This window comes from Drosophila suzukii, chromosome 3 (genome assembly GCF_043229965.1).
Source record: "Drosophila suzukii chromosome 3, CBGP_Dsuzu_IsoJpt1.0, whole genome shotgun sequence".
In the NCBI taxonomy this organism is placed as follows: Eukaryota; Metazoa; Arthropoda; class Insecta; order Diptera; family Drosophilidae; genus Drosophila; species Drosophila suzukii.
This window is the reverse complement of record NC_092082.1, coordinates 70,977,742-70,993,434: the sequence shown is the minus strand read 5'-3', so window position 1 is coordinate 70,993,434 and position 15,693 is coordinate 70,977,742. Positions and strand designations below refer to the sequence as shown.

The 15,693-nt window shown below is 43.3% G+C and overlaps 4 protein-coding genes across 5 annotated transcripts; 2 read left to right on the top strand and 2 right to left on the bottom strand.

The window, feature by feature from the left end:
• The first annotated feature begins 189 nt into the window (after nt 1-189).
• Nucleotides 190-6,021, top strand: LOC108011994 (uncharacterized). 2 transcript variants are annotated; one of them, XR_011604266.1, is made up of 5 exons: nt 190-486; nt 547-1,093; nt 1,156-1,495; nt 1,643-3,293; nt 3,375-6,021. XR_011604266.1 is itself a non-coding variant. In XM_065866141.2 (4 exons), exons 1-3 carry the CDS (start codon nt 293-295, stop codon nt 1,477-1,479), a joined length of 1,065 nt encoding a protein of 354 aa, XP_065722213.1. In that variant the 5' UTR covers nt 190-292; the 3' UTR covers nt 1,480-1,495; nt 1,628-1,655. The 2 variants fall into 2 exon arrangements, 1 of the variants encoding a protein (XP_065722213.1); XM_065866141.2 differs by lacking the exon at nt 3,375-6,021 and having other exon boundaries at nt 1,628-1,655.
• On the bottom strand, nt 1,586-1,985 carry LOC118877957 (uncharacterized). Its single transcript, XM_036818728.3, has 2 exons — nt 1,775-1,985; nt 1,586-1,715 (listed from the first exon to the last, which is right to left on the bottom strand). Exons 1-2 carry the CDS (start codon nt 1,922-1,924, stop codon nt 1,662-1,664), a joined length of 204 nt encoding a protein of 67 aa, XP_036674623.3. The 5' UTR covers nt 1,925-1,985; the 3' UTR covers nt 1,586-1,661.
• On the top strand, nt 2,916-14,826 carry LOC108007803 (fatty-acid amide hydrolase 2). The gene is made up of 5 exons (XM_036818725.3): nt 2,916-3,174; nt 3,239-3,293; nt 8,196-8,376; nt 12,340-12,387; nt 12,943-14,826. Coding segments are annotated over exons 1-5 (1,659 nt in total). The 5' UTR covers nt 2,916-3,173; the 3' UTR covers nt 14,317-14,826.
• Nucleotides 4,433-5,923, bottom strand: LOC108011996 (succinate--hydroxymethylglutarate CoA-transferase). Its single transcript, XM_017077262.4, has one exon. It carries the CDS (start codon nt 5,921-5,923, stop codon nt 4,604-4,606), a length of 1,320 nt encoding a protein of 439 aa, XP_016932751.4. The 3' UTR covers nt 4,433-4,603.
• Nucleotides 14,827-15,693: the final 867 nt, after the last annotated feature.

Genomic DNA, 15,693 nt, shown 5'->3' with positions numbered 1-15,693 from the left:
TAAAATAAAAACATGTCTAAAAAAAATTACAAAATACAAAATTTGGATGTAATTTAGCATGTTTCAGATCGAGATAATTACTTGACATTAATTACTTTTAAACGACAAGTTTTTCATATTCCCACATACACATTTCAAATCTCAAGACTTCCGTACCCATCGTCTCGGCGATAGTTCGCGGTCTGGCAACACCATGCCTAGCTGGCGCAGCCAACTTCACGCGAGACGCACCGAAAACAAAAAAACTGAAAATAATTGAGGGAAACCCAATAAAAAGCGAGCGAAAAGGACCATGAACGTAGACCTGCGATCGTACTCGCGCCACTGGCTCACGGAGTTCATCGAGCAGTACCAGGAGGAGGAGTGCCTGTGGCAGCCGAAACACAACGACTACAGCAATCACGCAGCCCGGAACAAGTCCTACGACCGCCTGGTTGAGAAACTGAAGGAAGTGGAGCCCAATCCGGACAGGGCGATGGTTGTTAGGTGAGATTCCCTTCTCCAAAGCATTCTTCGTGTCCTGTGACTCCATTTTGCCCTCTGCAGGAAAATCAACTCGCTACGCTCTGCTTTTCGGCGGGAATTCCGCAAGACGACCAGCAAAAACGACTACGAAACGCGACTGTGGTACTACGACAAGCTGCTCTTCATCGCCGATCACAAGCCCAAGCGCCACGAACTGGGCACCAAGCCCAAGCGGGAGCTCCACATCAGCTTCGACGACGAGGAGTCCATGGAGTTCGAGGACGACTCACATCACACGGGCACCCAGTCGCAGCACATGGACTCCATAATTCCCACATCCCCGGATGAAGTGGAGGAGGTGGCGACCACGGCCACCAATGTGGTGGTCAGCAGCCAGGGCGCCACGCTGAGCACCATTTCGGTAACGCCCGCGGAATGCGTGACCCTGGTCAAGAGCGAGGAGCAACAGGCAGCCGAGGCGGCGGCTGCAGCAGCCCAGGCGCACCAGCAGCTGGTGGCCCACGCAGCGGCCCAAACTTCCATAGCGGCGGCGGCGGCTCAGGGACATGCCGTGAAGGTCCTTGAGATTACCTCCCTGGACTCCAACTCCCAGCGCGAGATACAACAGGTTAGTAAACCCAGAATAGGCGGGAGTACCTTAGTGCCTTTATAAACCCTCTCTCCACCCAGGCGGTAAACCATTTGGAGCACCACCAACAGCAGTTGCACCTCCAGCAGGCCAATGGGCAGCACCAGGGAGTGCCCACCATTCAAATAGGACGCGATCACTACCAGCCTTTGTTTGGCAATGCCGGCACCACTGCCTACACCACCACAGCTCCAACCACCTCGCATCGGCACGACGACGAGTACGATGCAATTGGCGTGAATGTGGCCAGCAAGCTGCGCTCCATCAATCCCACACAGCGAATCGTGGCGGAGAAGCTGATCAGCGATGTTTTATTCAATGCCCAGCTGGACAACCTCACCGTCAACTCGGCCCTCACGCAGTAATCTCCCTCGTCCCTAGGTTAGTTTATGTAGTCTCTGGCTTTATGTGTCTGTTTGTCCCAAGCTCCGGTCTGGCCAAGTGTCGCCCGGCCAGTAGCTGATTGTACCATACCGTTTGTATGTAGTTTTAATTATTCTATACAATAAATAGATTGTATGTCTTAAGCTCATCACAAGAAGGGTCGTCACTCTGCCGAATTTCCGCCGCCCGACAGCTTGTTCCACACGAACCTGGCAAACTGGAGGAAGAGGAGCTGCTGTCTTGAGAGAATTATCCATAGGATTGGGATTTACGTACCGTAACCGGCGGCATGTCGATCTGTTCCGCCTCCGTGACCAGTTTCCTGTTGCTCTGCATGTAGCTCCAGCCCAGATGAATCCCCACCAGACTGGGGATCATCACAATGGCCACCAGGTTGCGCGACACGAACGAGGGTTGCTTGGACATCTCTACAAAGTGCGTAAAACGAAATTATTATTATTTAACAACTATCAAAAACAATATGGGGGATGTGACCGCATTGGGGAACGCAAATAATCTTATCTACGAAAAATACTAAACGGAAAGTGGGGCCCGGGCCCCAGAAAAGCGGCTGGGTTTGAATCAAGTTTTTATCTCCCCCAGCTGGGTACAAAGTCCAACGTTTTTGGGGATAATAATGGGAAACTGAAAGACTTTTGGGTCTTTGTCTGGGTCTAGGCTTGTTTTAGCAGATAAGCATCTGTCATTAGCTCGTTGCGGTGGCTGGGTTTGATAACAGATGTGGTTAGAATAGATCAATGACATTACATTGTATAGTCATATTGTATTTTGTGGGTATATTAGTTGCACATTTTTATTATATTGTAAAAATAGCTTGAGGTAAATAGTTAAGTTTTAAGAATCATTTGCTAAGTTTTTGTAAACTACACGTTTTACTTTCAATTTTAGTTTAAGTAGGTTTCAAAATGTATACATTTGTTCATAGTTTACATCATCATTTTATAAAAATATAAGATACTTTAATTTAAACAAAAGTTAAGTACTATAAGACCAAGCTTTATTAAAATTTTCAACTATATATTGATTTGAAGTAGTCTATTTATTTCGAATAGTTTAAGTTTTAAGAAAAATCTGTATGTTATCTTATTGGTATCTTTAAAAATTGAAATTTTTTGAAAGTAATCATAAGCTAAATTAACTGAAATATTAGGATTTAATGTTACTAAACCAAAGGATTTAGTTTATGGGTCTTAAACTCTAGGATTTAATATTACTAAACCAAAGGATTATGTTTATAGATCTTAAACTCCAATTTAAAATCCGGTTCTGGTCACACTTTGGGAAACTTACTAACTGTTAATTACCAGCCCACTGCGTCTCCAACTAACCTTTCCCCATATTCCCTACTCAACCCATTAAGTGCGAAATCCACACCCGCACCGTGGTCGGGGGTGGGCTCGTGTTCGGGGGACTACGTTGGGGCCAAACTGGAGGCTAAGACTCTGATGCGGTCTATGCACTTTGCGCACACAACGACAGTGCCAAAGCAAACAATCTGTTATTGACGTCGGCGTCGGCAGCACATTTGTTGTTATTCAGTTTTGGACAGCACCTGCAATTTCAGTTGTAGTTTCAGTTTTAGTTTTCGGTTCTCGGCGAGCGGACGCGCCACTGGATAGTATACATATACATATATATTTTTGCTTGATTTGCGAGTGAGTTTTCCCACCCATTGTTTTACCACCTGCCCTCAATCCTCATCCTCCTCCCTTTTGGCAGTGCTGAAATCGATATTTGCCGTGGTCCGTTTGCACCTGGAGGAGCTGTGGCTCAGGTAAGCGAACCACCGGTGACCTTGGTCGCCTAATCACACCTCCTTGCTGCGATACTTCTCGGCCTGCCGGAACACACACAGATAGGCCAGCCAACCGGCCACGTTAATGATCAGGATCAAAAACAGGCCATAGAAGATCACGATTATCAGCTTCTGCCGACGCGTTCGTTCTCGCCAGGGAATGTGGTGACCGGAAAACTGGGGGATCAATGGGGATCAGAGGGGCTCTCAGGATCAGTAGGTCCAGGGAAGGAGACACCATCCAGTCCGGCTTACCGGCATCCTCGGCACCTGTCCATTTGGAAACTCTTAAGTATGTAGCTTTGCACAGGTTTTTCGTATAACATCAGGGTCAATGTCTACTAGTCAGTATAAGTTTGCGGCGATGTGTAGGAGTTATATGATTTTTAAAAAGAGACACATTTATAAAAACTTGGTAAAAGTCTTTTCTATCTCATCCTTCTTAAACAAATATAGGATCGTTTAAATTTACCATCTTGATTACATATTAAAATGATTTCCAAAATGTATTTATATATTTTTATAAGTAATGTATAGTTTTATGTCATTTTTCCTTTGAAGGTGGTATTACAACTTCGTATTTAAGATTGTAAACCACCGAAGTTCTCTGAGTGGCCCGTATATTACTACTTTGTAAAGTGTATAAGTTTACAAGTATAGAATAATTTTCCATTGCTCGCTCAGTTCTTTATATGATAAATACAAAATTTTCCAAAAGCCCTATTATAAAATTCCGCAAGTCATACCTAAAACTCGTTTGCATATCATGTAATTACCATACAGGAAACTACCAAGCCAATTTGGCATAATTTCGATCTTATTCTAATATCTTACTTGGAGGTTTACTTGTTTAAAATTAAAGCTTTGAGTGCTGCCATAACCAGATTATTGAAAAACAGCTTGTACTTTGTACCTTTGGGGTAAAAATTAGAATCTTTGAAGAGGCTTCTTATTTGTAGATTAGGAGGTTTAATAATTATGACTCAGAAATGATTGTGCGAAAAGTAATCCGACCACAAGTATAAAATCACATCTCGTTAACTGTTGCTAATGATTTTCTCATAACTAAGATACTACACATATACTACTCATGTTGACCCAAACCACATAACAAAAAATGGCAATAAAACCGTGATGTATTTGGTGTAGCTAACATTAATTTGGTACATTTACATATCTCACTATGATTTTCAAAGACGTTTTTAGGATAAATGCTTGATTATCACAAAAATATTTAGTCGTTAAACTGAGAATCTAAAGGATCTGAGAGTTAGGATAATTTTCTGCGGTCACTGAATAATGTTATCCTTCTTCAGCTTGGCCAGCTCCTCCGGCCCATAGCCCAAGAGTTCCCCCAGCACTTCGTCCGTATGCTGTCCCAGAATCGGAGGAGCTGTCCGGGCATCATTGCGCGCTTCACTAAAGACCACAGGAGGACCCACTACCTTAACGGTTCCGTCTTTCGGATGACGAAGACTTTTAACCAAGCCAATGGCTTTGATGTGCTCGTCCTCGAAAACCTCCGGAATGGAGTTCACAGGTCCCACGGGAAAGGAGGCCCCCTCAAAGAGCTTCATCCAGTTGCGGGAGGTGTCCTCAGCTAGCATCGATTCCAGGAAACCGATTAGCTCCTTTCGATTTAAGACACGATCTTTGTTGGTCTTAAACTTTGGGTCCTTCGGCAAGTGTTCCACCTTCAAGCGACGACACAGATCCTCAAACTGAACGTCACTGCCAGTGCCCAGAGTCAGATAGCCATCCTTGGTCTTGAAGCTCTGATACGGAACTATGCTCGAGTGGGCGGTGCCCATTCTTCCTGCTTCGACGCCGGAGTTCAAGTAGTTACTGCCCACGTTGAGCAACAGGGAGCAGCAGGTGGACAGCAGGTCCACCTCGATCTTCTGGCCTCGTTGAGTGCGGGTCCTTTGATAGAGAGCTGCCAGAATAGCTCCATGGGCGTAGAGCCCCGTGGACATGTCGGTCACGGCCACTCCCACCTTGCTGGGCGGACCATCCCGCTCCCCGGTGATGTGCATCAGGCCACCCACCGAGGAGGCAATCACATCGTAGCCCGGACGCTTGGCATACGGTCCCACAGAGCCATAGCCCGTCATTGAGCAATAGATCAGCTTTGGGTTGATTTTCTTCAACTGTTCGTAGCCCAAACCATAACGCTCCAAAGTACCAGGCACATAGTTCTCCACCAGCACATCGCTAATCTCGGCCAGCTTGTGAAGAAGTTGAGTGCCGCGCTTAATATCGATGCAGATGCTACGCTTGTTGCGATTTGGGGCCAGGAAATAGGCGGCATCTTTGCTGTTCTCCAGGAACGGGGGTCCCCACTTCCTGGCCTCGTCGCCAAAGTGCGGACGCTCCACCTTGATGACCTCCGCCCCCAGATCCGCCAGAACCATGGTGCAATAGGGACCGGCGATTATGCGGGATAGGTCCAAAATCCGGATACCATGTAGGGGGTGTCGCTCGTCCACATCGCTGGCATTATCGGGGCCTTTGTTTTTATCGCCAGCGGCTGCAAAGTTTCTCAAGCTCTGGCGGCAAACTCCGTAATTAACAAATCCCCGGCCGAGTCGCCAGTTTAGTGACAGCATGGTTCTTTTTTTGTTGTTGTTGCTTGTGGGTCAACTAATCTGACGGCTATATGTACAATTTATGATATGTATGGAAAGTTTTTGCAGAACAACTTGATCCGCGGCCACTTTTATCGTCACTGAAAGTGGCCCTCCATTCAAAAGTCCCCAGAAGCTCGTTGTCTTATCTCTTTGAAGGTGGTTTCTCTTAAAACTCACCAAAGAGTAGGAGCTTTTTAACTATCTTAACTCGCAGATAAACAAAAACTTCGAAAACCCCCCGAAAAATAAAACAAGAAACTCTCTTTCTCTTTTCGATTCACCTTGGGGAATTTCCCCGAGAATGTCTCGAATCCTTTCGGTTTTAAGTAGAGAATTGCCTTCGCCGACCGACCACAAGTTAATAAGAGGTTAGTCATCCGCGATGGCATATCATTAAAATCAGATCGAGACAAGTAATTATCTTGCTGCATTGTGTTGTTCTGTACTCCGATTATATCACCTTGCTGACATCCTGGATAGCGTGATCTTGGGCTAAACGAATCGGACTGAAAGGCATTTATACCGGCAGAGAACAGGCATTTTGTTTTTCTTGAAAAATTGACAAGCCGAGAGCCTAATGTGGGGCAATTATTTCCTAATGACCAGCACAATTAAAAAGTAATTTTAATGTCGTGGCTGGATAACTTGCGCCTGAATGCTCACCATAAGTGTCAGACGGATCAGTGATCTGTAAATACTAAGTTTAGTGATCTTAATTGATGGACACAACTGGTTCGTCCACGCGAGATTAATTAAGATTCATGCACAGAAACAGAAATGTATGCAAATCGATTCCGTGTTAAAAATTCAAGGGCTTCCGAATGCGATTTTGGGTAGGATGAAAGAAATACAATTAAAATGTTATCCCAAGTGACTTTACCTGCGGTAGCAAGTTTATAAAAATAAATTAGAATAAATTATTTGGTCTGCTTAAAAGTAAACATTTCCATCCAGGAATTATAATCTTTTGGTAACTTTCCCATTGTTAATTAAAGTCGGTTCGAATTCGTATGCATCAAGGCCACAAAACAATTTTCTCTTGTGTAGAATTCTAGCTAATTTTAGATAATACCTGTTTCTGGCTAGACACTCACTCGTTACCAGGGTTTAAAAATAAGTTCAAGGTTCTAGTTCCTTGGAAGTGTTTTTCAAGCGGTGGCATTTCCCCCGGAAACCTCGCCTCGTGGAATCAATATTTATTTTCAGAATGACGTTGCAGCTACAATGTGTGTTCTGTGATGATCTCAGGTTGAGCTGGAACTGGGCCTGGGGTCAGCACACATATGTAGGATTTAACTGCCCGATACGAACCGAAAGCTATAGCCATAGCCCATTGGCTCTCGCCGATCTGTGTAATTAACGATAGGAGTCTGGATCCTCCCTTTGTTCGCAGGGCGGTAAACAAGGCGATAGCATTCCGTGATTCCAATTCGATTTTAATCACCTGGGATCAAGAGTTCAGGCCATGTAATTGTTGAACTTATGAAAATGACGCACTTACTGTGGCTTAATGGCCACATTTCCTTTGGGCCAGATGGGAATCACAATAATTGTTAAGATGCCAAGCCGGTCTTAAGAGAGAGCCAAAGAGAACTAGCAGTTGGAGCTTGGGAGAGCTCGTGAGATGGGAGAGTGGGGCTTTAAATACTCTGTGGCAAGCTTGGCCAGCGTTTATTTACTCAGCTCGTCTCGTTCGCGTCGGTTCGGCTCGTCGATCCGCCAGATAGATATATACGTGCATATAGAGAGATACAGAAACCGAAAGCGATACTCATACCGATTCCGAGTTTAGATGCAGATTGAGATAGCCAGTGGTTTCTGAGTGCAACAAAATGAAAGCCGGCCAAAGGCTGCGCATGCGTCGGCAGCGCCTCAACTCGAGCTATTCGCGAGTGCATCCCGCAGATACGGCCAGCTACTAGTGGCCAATGTAGCCAAGAAAGCCCCGACTCAACTCGACTATTAGCCAACTGACCAAAAAGCAAAAAATCATCTCGTCGAGCTCTCCAGCACAGCACAGCTCGGTACCCGAAAAAATTGTGCAAGCCAAAAAGTCGATTGCAGTCGTCGTCAGCTGCGGATTGCCGATTGCGGATTGCACAATCCTGGCAACCTGTTGTTGTTGTTGGCTGGCTGCTGTGTGTTGTGTGTTTACCGTGTATCTGCTTAAGATACACCCATCCATAATTTCCCCCCATCCAGTGGAGTGTTGAGGAAAAGGCATCAAAATTGCTGTGCTACTCTGTTCCAGGATCCTGGGGTACATCATGCGCCGGTTCCTGCGCTCGGCCATGATCGTCTTCAGCTGGTTCGTCGTCCCCTACAGCCGGTACACCAACATCAAGGTGATCCGGCGGAAGCTGCCGCCCATCCGGAGTCACCTGCTCGAGATACCCGCCGTCGACCTGGCCAAACTGATTCGCACCAGAAAGGTGAGTACATCTATCCAGTAATCCTTTCTAAAAAACTAGCTCTATTCTCTTATATTTTTTGTAAATGGGTCACTTACGCAAAGATACCTGGTAAATGGGTTGGCCGAAATCTTGCCAAATCAATGGATAGACTGTTGCCACAGTAGCGGTTTCTGTTTTTGCTTCTCTTGCCACATATTTATTAGATACTCGGTGTGCAAAGTTGGCCATTACTATTGATTGCAGCCATCTCTTCAGGAGTCGGTAAAAAACACAACTCGACAGAAAGTAAAAACCTATAAAAGACAATGACTTTAGTTTTCTTTTTTCACTTTAAAAGACGCGGAGAGGCTGGCCCCTAACATTTCAATTAGACAAGTGTGCCATAAAAAAAGGTCGAGGGTAGAAGCTCTGGCCACCAAGCAGTGGGGTAAATACCCTTATAAGCATATTAAACAGCTTTAAGCAGAAAAGAAGAACCATATCAGGGTGAAGTTCAAAGTCGAAGATTTTTTTGTTTTTGTCTTGATCTTCAGTTTATTTTCAGATTTTCTACTTAAATTTAAAAGTGCAATATAAGTATTGTTCTTGACTAGTAAAAACTATAAAACTACTTTTATATAACGTAGATTTTTGAATTTTACCAAGTGTAATTACTTAAAAAAAATATTTTTTTGTTTTTAGTTACCATTTAAATGTAAGAAATGTATTTGAAAGTGTAATAAAAATGTCGGGCTATTTTTTAGGTTCATAATTGGCTTACAATTGCTTCACATTCAGGCAATTTTGTAGGCATAGCCATAAATAACGTAACTCTTGGGGTCAATAAGCTGAGTTCAAATATGTAAAGTTCACAACATTCAAAAGTTATCAGCTGTGGAGTAAAGCAAAGAAGCAAAACAAAAACCTTGAAAATGTTTATTTATGGAGATAAATGATTATTTTTAATTTGGCGTTGCCTTGTTATTGGAAGATTTTAGAAAAAATTCCTATCGCGAAATTTCCGACAGTCTAATGAAAACGTATTTCATTATAATCTTGTTTTTAATGCGTCTCTTCGAGAAACATAACAAGCATTCTACGAGTCATGCCGGCGTAATACCGCCAGATGAAACCGAAATCAATTTGGGTTTTTTTTAGCTTCCATTTCTACTGTCGTCACAAACACTTAAGCCAATTGGCCCAAAACAGAGGAATATAGACAGCAGGCATTGAAGAAACCCAGCGGGTTAGTCATCTAAAGTATTACCAAGCATTTTTATGATGCGAGCAGAAATTTCGCAAAGCATTATTATTCACACAAGGCCTAAACGTCTGGTGTTTTTTATCGAAGCTTAATCGCTTGGTGTACCCATATCCATATCATATCCATAACCAAATCCACACTTATGTCCGTGAGATTTTTGAACCGAGCCCTTATTTTTGTTGCCATCAATTACATGCCACATATGTCTTGGTTTCTTTGTAAATATCCGCGGGATGTGCAAGATCACAGCGTTCATTGGTCCACATCCACATCGTGTGAGGTCACCACTCGAGAGACCTTATCGTGCCAGCACTATCCGCCCTCCAGTTACCATATTTTACTTCATGGGCTGCCTTTGCTTAATCGCATTTGCTGCATGCACTTGGTTACTTGGGTAGTTTGGTTTTTAATGCACGTCCGTCTGAAGTACAAAAGTTTTATTTTATATTTTTTTCGAATTTTTTTTAGTAGCTCTTTTAACTGCTTTTGTCTTCTTTCGGTCAGCAGGCACTCATATGGTGCGTACGACTGCTAAATATTATTATTTTAATTATGCTTTTTATATGTTTTTTCCCCTCTTAATTGCCGGCTGTTTCATTGTCATAGGTTAAGCATTGCCTCACGACGAGCCAAGCGTAATGATTTTGTAATTGGCATTATATCAGAACTTGCATCTAGTTAACCGATCAACTATATTAAATAATGATCGTTTCTGTTAACGACTAGAGACTGCGCTTAAGAAAGTGATACTGCTAATTGCCTTGGTCCGTAGTTGTCTTTTAATTGGATCTATTAGATCTTGGTTTCCGAGTTGGATGGTTTTAAAAATAAGTCGACGGTTCATAGACCGGTACTATTTAGATGAGCTATCTGAAATCTGCTCATGTGAAATTTGTACTTGAATCGCATAATTCGTGCTTCGTTTTCGTCAGTTTGTTTTGATCTGCCAGTTGACTCTTTTTAGCACGTACTTCATACAGCATATATACCCGAGCATATACATATACTCGACTCGACGAAACTGTGTCGGTGTGTCGCGATTTCTTTATACTATACACTATATGCTCTCGGTGCCACAAGATCTTTTCCACTTTGCAAACATTGAACGTTGGATGGTATCGGTATCGGAGTCGAAAGCTTTTCGGTCGCTGATTTCGTATCCCCTCGGAGCCCTCGAGACCCCATTATCCGTTGCATGTTGTTGCCATGTTGCACTGTGTTTACCTGCTCGGAACCCCCCCTTTTGCCATCACTGATTTATTATTACACTGGAAGTCATTGAAAAAGTCAAGTAGCCTTAATTTTAATTATACATAGGTATGGGTAGGTACATAAGACGGGGTTTTACATATGCCGGTGCATCATTTGTGCGTTGCATGAGCCTGTATTAAAAGGCAAAGTAAGGCAATTTATGTCTCAATCCAAGGTATAGGGGTGCCCAATGGAAGGCCTTCTGCCTCCGATTACCCAGATTAACTGAAATCAAGTTCAGAGGTTAGACTCGATTGCCATTTGTGGATCGAGGTGTTCGGTAACAGAAATTGATTTGCTACTTGTTTTCCATTTGATTGATACCTAAACGCAGCCAAGCTCGATTTCTTATTGCTTCTTATAACATGTCGTTTTGATTGATACGTGTTTCCCCCCTTAATTAACTAATCAGATCTTTGCACTATCGCTGCATTTGAAAACCGAGTGAGAATGTGATTAATTATGGGATCTGCTACCAATTACGACTCTAAATACTGTTGAAGGGTGATTTAATTGTGGCGATTCTTGGGATACTAATTAGTTTATTGACTGTTAAATTAATGGGTGGCATGTGACTCACAAAAGATCAATTTGATAGATATGTACGTGTTTTGATCTATTGATCGCTTTATTATCTGTGCTTCCGCTTCATATGAAAAATTAATAATTTTTATTTATCATATTATTTTGTTTGTCAGCCCATTTGGTTTTATTGCCTGGAATTCTTTCTTCGTGAATTAATTGTGACACATACAGGTGATCAATACGTGCTTAAGCCTATGGATCAGCTATGTATTATTCTTTTCTGATTCTTACACGTTTATTTTCAATCATTTTTGTATAATCTATCAGGCCTTTGTTATCTTTTGTTTGGTTTCGTTCAACTGATAACTTGTTTTCTAGTGTCGATCTTAACTCTACTTTGTCTAACCACTTAAGATATCCTATTATTATCTCTTCTTATTGATTTAAGACTTTTTTATTTCCTCAATGCATATTTGAACTCTTAATTTCAAATAGATTTTGCATTGAAGAGCAACACGGAAATCAACCTGAAGGCCATCGATTGATATCTCAATTGTCATATGTCACGGGCTTATGTTGTTTAGCATATTTGACCTGTGAACGGGATTGATGAATGAATCAATTTCAAGAATACCTCACTTTGAACCGAGACCTGAAGAGTTCTATACCCCCATACCATTCAGACGTTACTCATACGTCATGGGGCCAATGCATGCAGCGCGAAATGAACGTCACGAATGCAAGTTGTGTTTGAGTTTGTCTTTTTATTGATTTTAATTTAACACAAATTGCTTTTTCGCTATGGCACTGGCACTGGCCGCGGCTCAATAGACTTTTGAATTGATTGCTGGGAATGAGAATGGGTTTGGGTATGGGTATGGGAATCCGGGTGGAATGTGAGCTGGGTGCAATGCAGGGAAAACTGCGGAAATACTCAAACATTCTTTGCTTTCCATTTGCAGATTAAAAGCGAAGAAGTCGTGGAAGCCTATATCGAACGATGTCGACAGGTGAGTTATTGTGGGAAACAAATTAACCCAATTCAAACTGAATTACTTAACTTTATTTTTTAAACTGATTAATAGATTTACGGAAAATCGTTGTTACACGTTATTTCAAAAAAGAACGAAATTCTACTGAATCGTTAAAATTTTAATGACTTAACCACTAAACTTAACGATTTCCAATTACGCAAAGAGAATAATTATTATTATTCATTTTATGGAAACAATTTTATGAACTAACTACTTTATTATGCATACATTGTTTTGAAAATGAATAAGCATTTTTTAACGTTTAATTTTTTAACTGAACAATCACTTTGCCTTTTCTTATATTAATAATAATTTAAAATAGATTATTTGTATTCGTATTCTCAATCGCATGTTAAATTATAAGAAGGTTTTAAACCTAGAAAACATATTGAAATATTATTTAAGTTTAACATGCGTACATGTGTTACGATTTATAAGTAGATTGAGCAAAAATAGTTTTCAATAACTTAAGATTTATGAATATTTAAAACAGCAACAGTATTGAACGAGCGATTTTTTATTGAATTACAGGTGAATCCACTGATAAATGCCATCGTGCAGGATCGCTTCGAGGAGGCACTGGAGGAGGCCCGTGAGATCGACAACGTGATAGCCATGGGCATCAACAGCGTGGAGTCGATGGAGGAGCTGACCCCGCTGCTGGGAATTCCAGTGACCGTCAAGGAGAGCATCGCCGTCAAGGGGATGACAAACCAGGCGGGTCGCGTCTTCAAAACACCCCAGATAGCCAAGTCGGATGCGCCCGTGGTGGAGCAGATCAAGCGCTCCGGCGGCATCATCCTGCTGGTGTCCAACACACCGGAGCTCTGCCTGCTCTGGGAGACGTACAACAATGTGACGGGTCAGACGAAGAATCCGTACGACCTAAAGCGTACGCCGGGCGGATCGTCGGGCGGCGAGGCGGCCCTCTTGGCCAGCGGTGCCTCCCTGCTGGGCCTCACCTCAGACATAGGCGGCTCCTCCCGCCTGCCGGCCATGTTCAGTGGCATCTGGGGCCACAAGCCCACCCCGTATGCGGTCTCCTTCCGGGGTCACCATCCGACGAGCGATTTCCCCAAGTGGGGAGATTTCTTCACCATCGCTCCGATGACCCGCTACGCTAAGGATCTGCCGCTGCTGCTCAAGTGCATGAGCGATCCTACGGGACCCAAGCTCACGCTGGACAGGGCGATCAGCGTCAACGGGATTCGGTTCTTCTTCATGGACAACGACGGGCCGTCTGGGATGATGCGACCCCTGAGCCGGGATCTGCATGCGGCCATCAACCGTGTGGCCACCGACTTCAATGCCAAGCGGGTGAACATTCGTAAGATGAAGTGGTCCCTGGACATCTCGCTGTCGGCCATGCTGACCATGAAGAACATCGAGACCATCTACCACAAGACGGAGGAGGGCGAGCAGCCCAAGACCGTGTGCAAGGAGACGGTGAAATACTTTTTCGGCTGCTCAGACAGCATCCTGCCTTCGGTGATCTTTGGCCACCTGCAGAACTTCATGAAGATCATACCGAACTCGAGGCACAAGCACCTGGCCAGCATCATCGAGGCGCTCAAGACTGAATTCAAGGAGATGCTGGGCAACGACGGCGTCTTCCTCTACCCGACCTTCCCCAACACTGCGCACCAGCACTACCAGATCTACCACAAGCTCCTGGAGCCCATGTACATGGCCATCTTCAATACGCTGGGCCTGCCGGTGACCAACTGCATGATCGGTCTGGACCGGCGCAACCTGCCCATGGGCATTCAGGTGGTGGCCAATCCCGGCCAGGATCACCTCTGCCTGGCGGTGGCCCGGGAAATGGAACGCCGCTACGGCGGATGGGTGCGCCCTCCGTCCGAGGATAGCCACAGCAGCAGTGGGAGCAGCAAGCAGCGTGGCTAGGGATCTTCAGCTTTATCCTGTGCGTGATTCAATTGTACTTTGTTTTGTATTTAGCTAATTGTACACACTGTCGAGCAGTTAGGGAATTTCAGAAGAGACTTTAAAATGGATTAAGACAAATCACTGTTATCAGCCGGTACTGGTTGAATGGTAGAAAGGAATCCCCAGAGCAAACTCTTTATCTTTATCCACACATCACACCACCACAAAGCATTCGGGACCTTCGAAATTAATAATCTCGCGTCATTACCCATTGTATTAAATTATTGTCAAAAAATCTCCTCAGAGCTTGTACATCGTATTCGTATTCGTATTATCTTTACCTATATGTAAATATTCGTCTAGCATCTAAGTGTTAGGTTTATGTCGCGTCCGGCAGAGATCGATAAATATAACCAGTATGTGTATGTATGTACGTTTTGTAGCATCTCGTTTAAACAACTTTAAAAACAAAAACTTTACGACTTTTGCAAAGAACCAAATTCGTTGAATAAATACGTAACAGAAAAATATTAACCGAAATTTCAACTTCTGTGGCGCAATTGCCGCCGAAAAGCAGTTGGCCTCCACTTGGAAGCCATCGAGGGAGGTCCGAGTACGAGTCCAAATCCACGAGAGCTTTGAAATTGGGCTCACCTGAGCAGCGGACCCGAAGACTAATAAAACAAGTATTAGACGGCTACTAGAGACAATACACGCTCGGAAACATGTACCACTTAATAAATGGTTCCACTTGGCTGCTCTGGCATAGAGAATCTTACTTACAGTCGGGCCTATTTTAGGAAAGTTTTCACAAAAATAAACTTTAGGCATATAGGGATTACAGACTCTTAATATTCAATTAGGGGTTCTTAAGAACTGGAATTATTCTTTATATTCATTGTTGTCCCACTAGTTTGGATTTGCTTTGTAAATTTAACGACTTAAAATTACCAAATTGAAATGTCTTCATTAAACGTACCCATATAACCAGTATTCCATTTAAGATTTTTAGTTTATTTTTCGATAGGAGAAATCAAAATAACTTCTAAAATACATTAAGTGAATGTTTCCCCCGTTGAAGTTCGACTGTAGTTACTACCTACTTACTCAAAAGTCCCAGAGACTGGGAAATCTAATCTAATAGCCTTAATCGCGCGCATGCGCAGCCGTTTTCCCCAGCTGCCTGTTCAGCTAAGTGCCCAATTCTAATGCATTTTTGTCATTCGAAATGCCGAATTTTGTGTACATTTTATTGGCCTGGCTAAGGCGAATTTGGAGTTGGATTTGGTGTTCGCTAGTTGTTTACTAGTTTTCTATTGCAAAAATATATTTTCGCGTGCGTGTGTATGTGGTTAGTTTTCGGCTTTTGGAGTAGCCCAAGGTTGCGCCAATATG

Bases quoted from the DNA above. Each gene is read 5' to 3' on its own strand.
- LOC108011994 (XM_065866141.2), top strand. From the start codon at position 293: ATGAACGTAGACCTGCGATCGTACTCGCGCCACTGGCTCACGGAGTTC. The intron at 487-546 runs GTGAGATTCCCT...TGCCCTCTGCAG, and splicing joins GACAGGGCGATGGTTGTTAG to GAAAATCAACTCGCTACGCT. The intron at 1,094-1,155 runs GTTAGTAAACCC...CTCTCCACCCAG, and splicing joins CCCAGCGCGAGATACAACAG to GCGGTAAACCATTTGGAGCA.
- LOC118877957 (XM_036818728.3), bottom strand. From the start codon at position 1,924: ATGTCCAAGCAACCCTCGTTCGTGTCGCGCAACCTGGTGGCCATTGTG. The intron at 1,716-1,774 runs GTACGTAAATCC...CTCTTCCTCCAG, and splicing joins TCGACATGCCGCCGGTTACG to TTTGCCAGGTTCGTGTGGAA.
- LOC108011996 (XM_017077262.4), bottom strand. From the start codon at position 5,923: ATGCTGTCACTAAACTGGCGACTCGGCCGGGGATTTGTTAATTACGGA.
- LOC108007803 (XM_036818725.3), top strand. The intron at 3,294-8,195 runs GTAAGCGAACCA...ACTCTGTTCCAG, and splicing joins CTGGAGGAGCTGTGGCTCAG to GATCCTGGGGTACATCATGC. The intron at 8,377-12,339 runs GTGAGTACATCT...TTCCATTTGCAG, and splicing joins AACTGATTCGCACCAGAAAG to ATTAAAAGCGAAGAAGTCGT.